This window comes from Thermobia domestica, chromosome 4 (genome assembly GCF_964235325.1).
Source record: "Thermobia domestica chromosome 4, izTheDome1.hap1.1, whole genome shotgun sequence".
In the NCBI taxonomy this organism is placed as follows: Eukaryota; Metazoa; Arthropoda; class Insecta; order Zygentoma; family Lepismatidae; genus Thermobia; species Thermobia domestica.
Window position 1 is genome coordinate 326,781,065 of NC_137457.1, and position 15,362 is coordinate 326,796,426.

General features: G+C 32.8%; 1 protein-coding gene across 1 annotated transcript in view; it reads left to right on the forward strand.

The window, feature by feature from the left end:
* The window catches only part of LOC145683225 (uncharacterized), a 114,746-nt gene that overhangs the window by 36,467 nt on the left and 62,917 nt on the right, over positions 1–15,362 (forward strand). The window contains exons 2-3 of the mRNA XM_081754592.1: positions 3,597–4,158; positions 14,367–14,849. Of these exons, the coding sequence (XP_081610718.1) occupies positions 3,812–4,158; positions 14,367–14,849 (830 nt within the window). The 5' untranslated portion in view covers positions 3,597–3,811. The remainder of the gene's footprint in view (positions 1–3,596; positions 4,159–14,366; positions 14,850–15,362) is intronic.

Below are 15,362 nucleotides of genomic sequence, written 5' to 3' on the forward strand. Positions count from 1 at the left end.
AAAACTATTATCCACCAAGTGCCCCATAGCCAACCTTCGTGGTATATAATGCCAATAAATTTATTATACATTACATACAACGCATAAATTAGTGGCATATTGTCGCAAAAGATATTTTATAGAAAGAAATAGTTACACGGAGAAAAATCTGTTCTCCGGACAGCGGTATATTGTACAAATATACGGAATCCTCTTGCTTAATACATAAATCAGCACGAAGCATACGTTTTCCGTATACTACATAGGAACTGCCCTTAGATGATACATCATGCCATTGCAGGATGTCTGATATCTAACAGTCTTCCTTATATTACATACATACTATATCTATGTTACCTTCGTCAGCTATATGTTATATACGTCAATTTGTAGTGAGATCCTGACCTCCTATATTGTTTCATACGGAAAGTACGTATAGATGGAACACTTATACAGAAAGTATTATAAAACATGCGTTTTCAGTTATACGTTTGGTGTACGTTAAGTCCATAAACTACAGGATTTACAAATGTAACATACGATTTTACGTACGCCACATACAATTTTTTCTCAGTGCAACCTTGAGAACAATGGAATATGTTTTCAAGTTTGGAGCAGTAGTAAATCTAAAGGAGGGACGCAGGGGAATGCACCCTTCCGTTGACAAAGTATTTGTTTCGTCAATATATACAGCACAATATTAGCATTATAACCTGCTCTCATTCTATTATTAGTGCAAAAAAATACACTCGTATCCTCAAATAGTACGGATAATATCTTGTGCCTCCTCCGAACCTCCCATTCTTATGCGTAGAATGACGAGGTATAAACCTTCCGTAGTTTAGTGGCAGATCCAAGAGAGAATGCCCTACGAAAGGAAAAGTTATCCGTTAGGGCTTTTTAAACGGTACGAGTCGGCAAAAGCTACCTTCTGTTAATATTTTCATATATTACATCAGGGAGCCTAATATAACTTTTTAACCTAAGGGACACACTAACTTTTCCTCTAAGTCTCAAGGGTCAAGGCCTTGGAAGCGGAATTTCAACATACTATAGCGGAAACGCTATCTTGTGGGGACCGACAGAATTACGCAAAACATCATTAATCCGTGATCAGTCGAAGTATACAACTGGTGATCACGGGTCGGTGTTGGCCCGGGAGTCGTACTTTAGAGGCACCTCTATTAAACTAATAATGTACAGTAGAGCGTCGATTATCCGAAGTAATTGGGGAACATGGGTGTTCGGAAAACTGGTTTGTTCGGATAATCGAACTGTACATGTTTATTTGCCAAAAAGAAGTACTGTACAGTAAATTTATTCATAAAAACAGGCATCTCTTTAAGTATTACAAAGTAACGTACAAAGGCAACTTTAGGAGGAATATATAGTATGTGGTACAGTTTATTAAACAAAAATATGTACATATTACATACGCATTTTGCATGAACAATACACACAGTACACAAAATTAACGTTTAAAAAAATCCTTTAAGCGAGCGAGTACACAGTTCGGTTAAGCGGTCGTTCGGTTGACCGACGTTCGGATAATCGACGCTCTACTGTACTCTCAAGTCTATTGCTCGTATAAAAAAAGGTATTATCACCAAGTGTTTTAACGGGTAATATTTTGTGACTTCTCCTAAATTGCATCTAATATCTTTTTGTAAAAAAATGGAGTTTCCTGGGCGAGTCGAAGGTCTGGTTACGTCTAACGTAGTGGGTGAGATAATGCTATGCCACGTTTGGGTGGTTTGTTAACACCCCTACAGTGCCATCTAGCAATAGAACATATTATATTAGTACATTTTAAAATAGTAGGTTTCCTTAATATGCGTGCTTCTTCAATTTCTCGCTATTAGAATGAGACACGTCATGGGCGGCGATTAGGGGGGCAAAGGGGGGCAGTTGCCCTCCCACTTTTTTGAAGCAACCCATTAATGTATGTTTCATTTGGAAATATAAAGTTTTTGTATGTATTACTGTTTCATAGAAAAATGGTACTATATAATATTTGCTGTTGCGTGAGTACGTATTGGTTGTCTTCCCCTAAAGTTAAGAAAGCTACAGGAATTGCGTTTTAAGTGCGACGGAAAACAATCCAAAAATTCGAGCATATTTTCAATCTAGAGGTATAGAAGCCAAACCTGCTAAACTCATTTTCAGTTTTGTCAGGAAACGAAGAAGTGATGCCCTTATGTTTCAGAATGGTTGAACAATTTCTTGTTTAGTGGTCCCTACTTAATACAAGTGAGTGAAATCAACCTCTAAACAAAAAAAAAAAAAACAAAAAAAAAGTTCAACAATTCTGATAACATGAGGGCGTCACGTTTTCTTCGTTCCCAGTCAAAATTCAAAAATGGATTTAGCAGGTTTTGCTTCTATATTTCCTTCTTACAAGGGTTCAATATGTTAGTTAGCCGCTTTAAAAATAATTCAGAGAACATTTCGAAAAAAAAGTATTTCACAAGTTATTCTTTAATTGCATAAAAATTGACAATTCCTAAAATGTCTTCTCTTCTTTCTAAAGTAAGGAATATTGATTAAAAAGAGCGTAATAAGAAACAACTTATACCTTTTCCATTGTTTTGTAATGTAATATATTCGAGTAAAGTGGTGTGTCTTTAGGGGTGTAAGTGTGTATACAATTGATTCAAATTTAGTGATTCAACATAATTCTAGGTTTTAAGATTATTTTGTATAACTGTAGTGTGGAGTGATTCTAAGTATTTTGACATGTTCCAAGAAAGTGAAAACTTCACCTAATGGCAACGAACATGTTTCGGGAAGCTGCAGAAGAAAATATTTCTTTAAATGTCGTAGCATATGCTTGTAGTATTTACTGTCTTTCATTTTCTGAGAGTTATAACAAAGATTAAATTGCATGTGTGGAATTAAAAATATAAGTTGTTCATTAATCCTCACTTATATGACTTCTACAAAACAAGGCTCATTATTCATTACTATGATTAATATTATCCTTTCTATTTATTTGTTTTGTAAATTTGTTATTAAATAATCTGATCACACAATTTTCCAGACAAAATTTTAAGATGTTCATGAGCAAGAAATCAAATCTCTTCTTACACTTTCGTTATTAAGGAGTACAAAGGTCTAATACCTACTACCTACTTGCGTTGGTCTTGTCAATTAACTTAATAAAATATGAAATACTATATATGGTATATTTTAACTGAAAAATATAGTATCCTATTAGTTATACAACCTTCAGTCAAACAAAGTGTTAGAAACAGCCAGGGAAACTAAGATTGATATACAAATATTCAAATCATGTCTTGCCCCCTCACTTTTAACGTCCAATCGCCGCCACTGAGACACGTTACAACGTTTAAATGATTTTGGGGTCTTCTGTATCTTCTAGTGTCTTTAAATTAAGTCATATTTGTTGTAGTATCTTTAATCGTGGTATCGTCTATATCAATAATATAAATCTACTATAACTTCGAGAAACTAGACCCGACGAGCTCATTCACGTAATATGATAAATCATCAGAGGTACCTTCGAAAGGTGTAGCACAGTTTAATTTTTATTATTTACTGTTTTGTTGAATATAATGTGTGTCATTAATAAATGATTCATTTTTATGTTCTTTCAGAATTGTTCATTTCTCTCAAACACTGAGTGGTAGATGCCTGAAGTCTTCAACGTAATCAATTTTTTCGTTTTAACATAATAATCCTTTATTGCTTCAATCTTGATTCAAATAAGGAAAAAACGAAAACAGAAAACGAACCTAGTGAAGATCGCAGTAAGCTGTATAATATTGAAGCCAATGAACTGAAAAATGGGGTTTCTTTCTCAATATCTTCTATGTTATATTTTGAATTTAAAAACAAAAAAGAAACTACAATGGCGGAAGTTGAAGACATTAAGCTGTCCATGCGAGGAGAACAATTAAAGCCTAATTTTAAATTCCCTTCAGAATGCAAAGAAGGTGATTGGAAGCTAACTGCGAAACCAATATGTATTGTCAAACGTATATCAAAGGCTGATTTACTCGTAAATGTCAACAGTAATTTTAAACCAAAATTTGATAATTTTCCAAGTACTACAGAAAACTCAAACATTCACCTGTGTTGTATTATTGAGGAAGAGAGTAAAGAAAACGTTCAAGAAATTGGTTGTCAGGAAGAAATTAACAATCCTCAAGAACTCAGGTACGTTCACGTATGCTCTTTTCGTTGAGTTTTGTTCCATTTATTTAAAGGTTCGTTTTTATTTTGCTTTTTAATTTAGTCCAATTTTAGAATGATGGATAAGTAAGAGAAGGTGCACAAAATTATCTCTAATTAAATATTGGACTTCAATCGCGTTTCTACTTATTTTTTAAATATGTTTCAACTGATGTAAAATAATTTGGAATAGATGGCTAAAACGAAGTATATACTAGCAATATTTACAATATATATATATATATATATATATATATGAAAGCGAGTCAAAAATTATCTACACTTTTGTCATAACTTTTCTTACATTGCACACTTTGTAATCTGTCCTCGTATATTTTATTGTTATACTGTTGTGGTAATGCTGCGAAAGCATGCAGATATATCATGGCTGCTCCATTAGAAGTTTGCACCAAAGAGAAACAACGAGCAGTGATCCGATCCCTGTTGTTGAAGGGTGTCAAAGGGTCAGACATTCATCGCAGACTATCATCGCAATATGGGAGAAGTGCACTATCACGTAAAACTGTGTTTTTGTGGCTCGAGAAATTTAAAAGTGTTCGAACAAGTGTAACGCATGAAGAGGGAGCAGGACGGCCGTCAACCTCCACTACAGATGACAACATTCAGCAAGCTCGAGAGATGGTTCTGGCGAATAGCTGAATCACTATCGATGAGGTAGCATCTGCTATGAACATCAGTCATGGCTCTGCCCATCAAATAATCCATAACGAGCTCGGTTTTCATATAGTCTGTGCATAAAATGCGGTGCATTAATAAGGAGGGAGATTACGTAGAAAAATTATGTGCATAGTATAACCCTAGCTTCATGTAAATAAACTGTATAATGAAAAGTGTAGATAATTTTTGACATTTCCTCGTGTATATATATTAAACTGGACCGATTTTTAGGAATTTAAAATTTTGATTTGGAAAGGCCGTGAAAAGTTTCTTTTGGCTGAAAGAAGAAGAATATTTATTTTCAATGTTTTTCAAAAATTTCACTTTTCATCCTCTAAAGGGGGTTGGAAGTTTCAAAAATTATAAAAGATTAAATTTTCGAGTTTTCATTTGGAATGGGTTGGAGGGGTTTTCTCTTGGTGAGACAAAGAAAATATTTGTTTTCAAGTTTTTCATAGGGTTTCATCTTCCTCCCTCTACTAGGCCCTGAAATCCTAAAAACTAACAAAAAATTAAATTTTGGATCTTTCACCTGAAATAGGGTGGAGAAGCTTCTCCCTAGTCAGACAAAGAAAGCATTCATTGCCAAGCCCCTCACAGAATCTCACCCTACACCCACACTGAAGGCTGAAAACTTCGAAAAACCCCAATAATCCAAAACATGGAACCACGATATAGAATAGCGTGGAAATGTTTCCTTTAATGGCGAAAAATATTTATTTTCATTTTTTTTCTCAAGTTCCCATCTTTCACACTCCACCGGGTGTTGACAATTTCAATTTCTTTTGAAAAATTTAATTTTTGATTTTTGAATGGAATTGAGTAGAAAATTTTTCTTGTAGTGAGACAAAGAAGATATTTATTTTTAACTTTTTCTTCATAAAAGTGCATCTTTTAACACACATTAAATGATTTTGCAAACTCTGACGGTTTTTAATTTCCAGAAGTAGGTAAGAGATGCAATAAGGAAATCTAATATAAGATGAATTTAGTAAAAAACTATTTTCTATAACGCAATATTTACAATTTTACATTAATGTTTAAAACATCACCAGAATACATTGGTACTCAGAGAGTAGTATGAACCAAATATTTTACCACCTTATTGGCTGGTCTTGTTTTTGTTGTTGTTGTTGTTTCGAACTGTGCCATTGATATTCGGGAATCTACTCTTGCTTTAATGAAGCCATCTCCACTATTCAAGGCAAACACAGATATAGAATCTTCCGTCACTACACCTCTTTAATGCTTGAATGTGACAAGGATATGATTCAGAATCAAGAATTTTCTCTGAAAGTTCATTATGACACTTTTGATATATTCAACGTTCGAGTGTTGTAGTATTGGAGGAAAGCAATGCCGTTTTCTTGCCAGTTGATCAAATCGATGTATTCATCGTCGTCAAAGTTAAGTTTTGGTATTCAAAAAAACAACTAAAAACAAGTTCTCTAACAAAGAGACGATTATCACATAGCATGCAAAACAGAATGTTTACTGGGTATGTAAAAAGTAAATTGTGTTGGATCACAGGATCTACAATACTTTTAAACTCTTTATTTAATACCGACTCAGCTTGATCTTTTGAAGAACATGTTCTACGCCATTTTTAAGTAACGGTTTGAATCTCATTTGGAACCACATTTTGGCACAAACTTTAAAGCAAATTCGTCAGGTCCTTTAAATTTCCACCGGGATTATTTGTGCTGACACAGAGACGAAAAATAATAAAATGAAGAGTTAGAAAGAATCGTGGATAATGTGATCGAAAGCAATTCATTTTATTCACATTCAGAGAACATTCTATTGTGCATGCTATGTGATATTCGCCTTTTTGTTAGAGAACTTACTCTTAGACGGATTTTGAATGCTAAAACTAAAGATCGCAAACGTGTTCGGATATTCAAGGTACCAAAACTTAACTTTGACGCTGATGAATACATCGATTTGGTGAACTGGCAAGAAAACAACATTACTTCCCTCCAATGCTAAACCACTTGAACGTTGGAAATATTAAAAGTGTCAGTGGATTCCAATTTCACGCGTTTTGCGGGCCATGCATGCCACAGTTGTTGGAGCCGTGTGGCTGGCTGCTTTGTCTTGATGAATGAAGACTTTCTTCACATCAGCACCATACAACAACGGAATATGCTGCCGGTATAATGGCTCCAGAACGTATTGTTGATAGTATGCTGTGTTAATTTTCACATTCGTGCAACTCTATGTAGGGGAAGTTTCCCTTTATAGCAAAAACCTTTAACCATCATGAAGCCATGGAGAAAACCTTTACGGCACGTGCGGACCCAATTGGCATGGTCCTTGGCATCCTTGGGATAATAGTAAATGGCTCGAACCTGCTTGGAGTTTGACAAATAGATCCAATCCTCGTCTAACGTGACGACATATTTCCATTTATCACCAGCTAAATACCGTTCATAGAGCTGTTTGCAATGGACCATGCGTTCCCGGATATGTTTGTTTGTGAGTGTATGAACACGTGGCTTAGGCTTCATTTGCAGTCGTAAATCCTGGATGATTATCCTCTGTACAATTGATTTGTATCTTCTAATGCTACTAGCAATGTCTCTTTGTGGCGGCGGATTCTCGTGGGTCACAAATTTCTGCACTTGTCGAACCACATCCATTGTACGTTTGGGACGCGGGTGTTGTTTTCGTACCACTGTCTATACACCCGCTTCCTCTGGCTGTCAATTTTTGTTGCGTTTAATACATTGGCAATACCCTTCTTGGAAATGGTGAAACCCTTGCATGAACACTGTTTTATAATTGCACCGTAGCTGTATCCGATGTCCGAAAGAGCGGTGATGTATCCTCTCAGAATGGGGTCAATTTTGGAGGTATTTTACACTCGGAGCACTTCACTTCCTGCTACCGAATTCTCCACACAACTGGTTTCTGATTGTTCTGCTGTGCTTACTGTCTGTGCGATTCTAGCGCCACTGGAGAACGTTCCACTTCGTTTCCATAAATGTGGACAGAAATTCTGTAGAATTTTTTGTCTTACTAAAGAAAACTTATTTACTCAATTCTATTCAAAAATCAAAATTTTCAATATTTGAAAAGTTTTGAAATTGTCAACCCCAGTGAAGGGTGGAGGACGTGATTTAATGAAATGTTGAAAATAAATATTTTTGCCACTAAAAGGAAACATTTCCACCCTATTCCATATTGGGGATCCATGATCTGAATTTTGCAGGGTTTTCAAAGTTCTCAGCCCCAGGTGAGGGTTGGAGGATGGGATTCTGTGAGAGTCTTGAAAATGAATATTTTCTGTTTTACTAGGGGGAAGCGTTTCCACCCTATTCCAGGCGAAAATTCCGAAATTAAGTTTTTCGAGATTTTTGAGGATTTCAACCCCCAGGAAATAGTGGAAGATATAAAATAGATATTCTCTTTGTATCGCCAAACGAAAATGCTTCTACTCCATTCCAAATGAAAACTCCAAACTTTCATCTTTAAAAACTTTTGAAACTTTAAAATCCAGTAGAGTGTGGATCATGAAATTTTATGAAAAAAATTAAAATAAATAATTTTTTATTTATTTATTTATTTCCTCCAGCAGAGAGATCTCTCCAATTATAGGAGGTGTACACAATTGATTACATTATTACATAATAATAATAATAATAATAATAATAAGTAAAACAGAAATTTAAAAATGAAAATATTAAGAATATTAAGCTAGCAATAAGCAAATACAATATATAACTTTGTATACGGACATTCCACAGATCAATGCATACATTTTATGAAGCACGAACTCATGCTCTCATTCTAGAAATAGGCATACACACATAATACATATATACACTTACATATACATATATAGGCCCTGTACATATACATACACCAATATTTATACATGCAAATTATATGCACGAACACACATACATATCTCGCACATTTCACATGCACACATTCATGTGCTCAGAATAGATATTGTACATTACAATAACATGAAAATAGAAAATAATCAAATGACATTACTGTAGTTAATATAGTAATATCCAATATTAATTACGTTTTCTATTTAACTTAATTTTGCACAAATATCTGTTCAATAATTTTTTAAATATTTTTTCTTTCAAACTTAAGTCAATGTCATCGATACTCACAGCTATATTATTATATAATGAACATAATATTATCAAAGGTGAGTTGTTGTATGTGTTGGTTTTCGCAGTGGCATACCATAATAATTTCCTCGTTCTTAAAGTTTTTGATTTAATATTGAATTTGATATACTGCAAAAACTCACTGTTATCGAATTTACTATTTTAAATAAACACATTTCTTGTAGAATAACACATCTATCCGAAAAAGTTATGTAATTGAATTCACCTAGTAGTCTGGAATACGAAATTTTACTAGTAATTGCAGATTGTCCAGTTTTCTTGTAGTATAGATACCTTAAAAACCTTTTCTGAATTGCTTCTAATTGATTGTTTTGAGTTACGTATTTCGTAGTCCAGATCACCAAGGCGTACTCCATCTTTGATCTTACAATACTTTTAAAAATAGTTCCTATAACATCAATGTTTGTAAACATTTTCGTGTTTCTTATTATAAATCCTAATTGCTTAAAAGCGTTATGTGTTAGCAATAATGTATGTTTATTAAAAGACATATCACAACTAAAAGTAATACCCAAATCTTTATATGTATATACACGTTCTAATACTTTGTTATCTATCTTGTAGGGATTAATTTTAGTTAACCTTCTTTGCTTTGAAAAAATCATGAATTTACGCTTGTTAGTATTAAAATATAATTTATGTTCTATACTCCACTGATATATGTTATTTAGATCCTCATTCAGTTTCAATACATCCTGATTTTCCTGTATATCTTTGTATAATTTTAAATCGTCAACATATAATAAACATTTGGAATATTTAACGTATTTTGGGAGGTCATTCATAAAAAGTAGAAACAATAAAGGTCCTAAGTTTGAGCCCTGCGGGACACCGGAATTAATATTATAGCTGAATGATCTTGTGTGATTGAAGTATACATACTGTTTTCTCTTATACAGGTAACATTTAAACAATTTTAGTAAATTTGATGAGAATCCAAAGCTTGAGAGTTTTCTAAGTAGTATGTCCTGATTAATTGTGTCAAATGCCTTTGCAAAATCAATATATATCGTGTCTACTCGTTTGCGATCATGAATAGCTTCATGAACGAATTGAGTGAAATTAAGCAAATTTGTTACCGTCGATAGTCCAGGGTAAAATCCATGCTGGTTTTCGCAAATATAACTCTTTACATGGTTAAAAACACGATCATATAATATTTGTTCGAAAACTTTTATGGTGCACAAATTATGGCTATCGGTCTATAATGTTCTATTTTACTCTTATCCCCATTTTTAAAGATTGGTGATACTTTAGTAATTTTCCAGATTTCAGGAAACGTTTGGGTTTTAAGTATTAAATTGAAAAGTATAGACAGTGGTTCTAGTAGTATTTCCGAGCATGCTTTTATCACATATGGAGGAATACCATCTGGTCCACATGCTTTTTTAGGCTTTAACTTTTTAATAGCTTCCCTATACTCTTCATTCGACACTCTATCAATTTCTAAACAGTTACTTACCTCCATATGTTCTTCCTCAGGAGGGTTGTATGATGATATATTTTTATCATATACTGATTTAAAATAATTTGCAAAACCATCAACAATTAGTTTGTTTGTGTTCAATGTATTACCGTTTAACGTCATACTACCACTTTCACTATTATTATTCTTCTGTTTGCATTTTATATATGACCAGAAAGAGTTTACATCCTTTTAAACCTCAATTTCGCTTTCCCTAATATAATGTTCATACGCCTTACGAATAATTTTCTTTGTATCCTTTCTTATCTCCTTATACATATGTTTATTATATTCTGAGTCTTTCATGTGCTTCCTATAATGTTCTTTTAATTTTAACTTGTTTATTATATCTTTTGTAAACCAGCACGGATATTTTTTCATACTACATTGTCGCGTTTTAGGTACTGTATCAATGATTATTTTATTTATTATATCATAAAATGCGTTAGTTGCATCATCAACATTACTAAATTGTTTTAAAACCGACCAGTCAACTTCTCGAATTAATTGATATAGTTTTAAAAAATTAGCTTACTGGAAGTTGAATACAATTTTTGTTTCATTTTTTAGTGGATAATTTTTCCCTATAAACGGAATAGTGATTTCTAGTGCAGGATAATGGTTATCTTCATTTATAATCGGCAATTCACTTCTTCGTACAACAATACCATTCGAAATATTACTAAATAGTAAGTCTAAAGTTCTACAAAAGTAGTTTTTTATATTATTTAAAGAATGAAGATTTTGTAGGCTCAAAAAATTAGCTAATGACCGATAGCATTCACCACCGTTCAAGAAATTATAGTCTGTACCTGTAACTAGTGGTAGATTAAAGTCTCCAGCCACTAATACGTTATTTTCCTGAAACAAGTCATTTTCTTCAAATATTTGAAAGAAATTTAGATAATGATTTAAACATGAAACAGGAGGGAAGTATACAGTTACAATATAAAATGTTTTACAATATGCAACTACCTTAACACACAAATTCTCAAGCTCATTACGTATCTGAATATTAGTGGCTGCAAACTTGTTTTTAATTGCTATGAGTACTCCACCACCTTTTTAATATAGTCTATCCTTCCTATAGACTTTATAATTATAATCAAACATTTCTGAGTCGACAATATCAGGTTTAAGCCAAGTCTCTGTTAATATAATTATATCATAATCACATTGTACAGTATTTAGATAAAGATCGTTTGTTTTGTCCTTAATCCTCTAACATTTTGATAGTAGATATTTAAGGTACTTCTGTCAGGACTAACTATCAGTTTCTATGTACTTCACAAAAATATTTTACGACAATGCGATTACATCTTCTAATGTTTTTAACTGTATCACAGAATCACCTTGACTTTTTCTCAAAAATATTCGTCCTACATTATCTACCCATAAGAAAGCATAACTTTCTCGCGTTTTAATTTTCTCGCGTTTCCAACGATTTTTCTCCGGTATGCAGTTAAACCCTGGTTGATATAAACAATACCTTCATTCATATAGCCCAGTTGATTTATACTTAGATTTCTTTTTACTTTCCTTCTAGCTAAAAATTTGTCTTTATCTTCTTTTCTTACAAATTTGACAATAATGCCTCTATCTGTTTGATGCGAAAGTTTCCTTAGTCTGTGACAAACATCAATAGATTCCCGTGTAATATCAATATCTAACACCCTACCTACATTTTTTACAATTTCGTAAGTATCTTCGTTCTGTTTTTCCGGAATACCATATATTTCGATAGTATTTCTTCTTCCGTACTGTTCAATTTCATCCCTTTCTAGCTGAGCATCCTTTAGTTGTTTTTTAAGTGAAATATTTTCTTCCTTTAACTGTTCTATGGTTTTCATACATTCACCTATGGTTTCGGATTGATTTTTAATTGTCTCACCGAGAAGAAATTCTTCCCGTTCATTCCTAATCGAAATTCCAAAATAGCTAAATATTGGCCCAACCTAATATATATATATTCACAGCAGGGAATCCTTTGCTTAGGTGCGCTGAAAACGCTAAAGTACTATTGTAAGCACTAATTTAATGTTTTGTTAATTTCTAGGGTATGTTCCCCAACTTTAATAAAACACATATTGTTTGTCTTAGTAATATTTTTATTTTAAATTTATATCATATTTATTTATGTGCCACTTTTAATGTGATATTGACATGAAAGATTCTTTGTACACTTGTCAAATCTTGTGATACATTCGTGTGCCTCGCAGATAGGTTGAAACTATTGTCTTAGGGAGATTGGAAATTTTGTGACAAAGTCTGAACCTCCTACACCAAGAAAAGTTTTACTTCGCTTTTTACTTCTTTGAAATGTAAGTTAAAAATACATTTTATAAGAGACTAAAGTATCATTAGACCTTGTTATACACAATTGATCTTTCTACGCACAATTTCGAACTGCCACGAAAATTTTAAACTGGGAGGGGTGAATATATGAACATATCTTTTTTCAGCATAAATATTAACTTGTATATCCTACTCTAAATTAAACTAAACATTTAGTGATATTCAAAAGTCTGAAGACTATGGCCTAAAAATTTAGTTGAGTTTAAACTTTGTTTATTGGTGAATATAGGGAGAAAGTCTTTGTTCAAAACAACTAAATAGAAATTTTGGGCAGAATTATTTATTTAAAATTAAAACAGTGCAGCACAATGTTTTCAATGTAAGACAATGTTAATATTCATTTTCAATTCTTGAAGATAATTTTAATTTTCAAACATTTTTAACATTAAAATTAAGGTAAACAACAACTTTTCACAATATATTACGAAATTTTAATCGACATAACACACGGAATCACTGATTTTCTGCTTTCGATATGCAACATTAAATAACTGATAAATTGACATAAATTTTGAATGGAATATATGATTGATAGCAAACTTCAGATCAACAATAACTAAAAATTGTGGTTATGGTTCTTCAGTGCTGCTTAGAATATTGTTTATTATTTTAATTAAATGATATATTTATGCACATGAAATTCTGGCGAAAATAAAAATGCAGATTTACACGTAATATTCAGGTTACTGTGTTCTACAAACACCTAAATTATTAAACAAGCGCTTCGTTCACCTATCATAAAATGGATATATACATGTATACTAAAATTCTGATTTAACGGAATGTAATCGTGTTAACAGCCAATATCTTTACAGCAGAGTGTAACCCCGTCTAGAACTTTAGCAACTGACGAAGTTAGCAGTGGTATGCTACCACTCAATACTCGTTTTAAACTTGGAGTACTAATGCTAGTCGTTTAATTGGAATATAATGTTCAGTTCACAGCGTTCTCCAATATACTTAATCAACTCGGAAATGATTCATACTACACTGGTATGCCATTTTCATTAATTACGTCGTCTACTTTGCTTAACATAACCAAACCGTTAATGTGAATTTCGACCACGATATTCTTCGCAAAGTGATATCATGCCTTTTCCACATTTCTTTACTCGTGATCAACTACTTCAGGTGTAACTACATTTTGTTAGAGAATCGCTCCACTCTGAATATTTTGGAGCTAGATCTAGCAACCGAAAGTAGTTCTTTCTGTAGCTAGCTTTTCCAAACTGTTTAGAACTATTTGATGATGGATTTTTAGGTCACTCGCAATGTTTTGACTTTTTATCAGCCAATCGTGGTGTACTTCTACAAGAAATTAACAACCTTTTCTGTGATTGGTCATCCACTGCAAGAAGCATGCTGTACGCAGAAATTTCCAGACCGAAAGCTAATGAACCATTTTTGAATGTTGCTTTCGATAATGTACCTTGTTAATAAGTAGTACAAATTTCCTCACTGATCAGCAGTTTTGCCGAAAATATATTTTTTGGACACCATAGCATAGGCTTGATTATTAAATCTACAAAACTTTCTTTTAGGTATGTTTCAACCTTCAACCTTGGTTCAAACAAAAACAAAATGAAAACAGAAAATCAACCTGAACAAGATTGCAGTAAGCTTTATAATATTGACGTCAATGAACTGAAAGATAAGGATTCATTTTCAATATCTTCAGTGGCTCATTCTAAAAATAAACATAAAAAGCAAAATGGAATGGAGGAAGTTGAAGACATTAAACTGTCCATGCAAGGAGAACATTCAAAGCCTAATTTTAAATTCCCTTCAGAATTCAAAGAAGGTGATTGGAAGTTAACTGCAAATCCAATATGTAAGGTCAAGCGTATATCAAAGGCTGATTTACTCGTAAATGTCAACAGTAAATTTAAACCAAAATTTGATAATTTTCCAAGTACTACGGAAAAGTTAAACAATCACCTGTGTTGTATTATTGAGAAAGAGAGTAAAGAAAATGTTCAAGAAATTGGTTGTGAGGAAGAAACCGTCAATCCTCAAGAACTCAGGTACGTTCAGGTATGCTCTTTTCGTCGTGTTATGGTTCCATTTATTTTCTGGTTCGTTTTAATACTATCCTCTTAGTTTAGTCTAATTATGTTTATTTAATTTTAGAAAGTTGGATAAGTAAGAAAACATGCACAAAATTGCCGTTAATTAAATATTACACTTCAATCGCGTTTCTACTTATTTTTTAAATACATTTCCACTGGTGTAAAAGAATTTCAAATAGGCGACTGGAAAGTAATATACAGTATACACACAATATATAAAATTTATATAAGAGAAATAGAGAGAAAGAGATAGGTAACTAGGAGATAGATAAACAGATTGCGTAAGAGACACTTACATTTTATGTTGGCATCTATTTTTAGTAATATTAAGAGCGTTCTGTTGGTTACTTGAACGCAGAAATATGCAATTGCTAAAACTTCGTCTTACAATTTAGAGTGGCGGTTCCAAAGCTTCTTTCAGGGCATCCTTTGTTCAGTCTATGCTGAAAACACTAAAGTTCGCTTGTA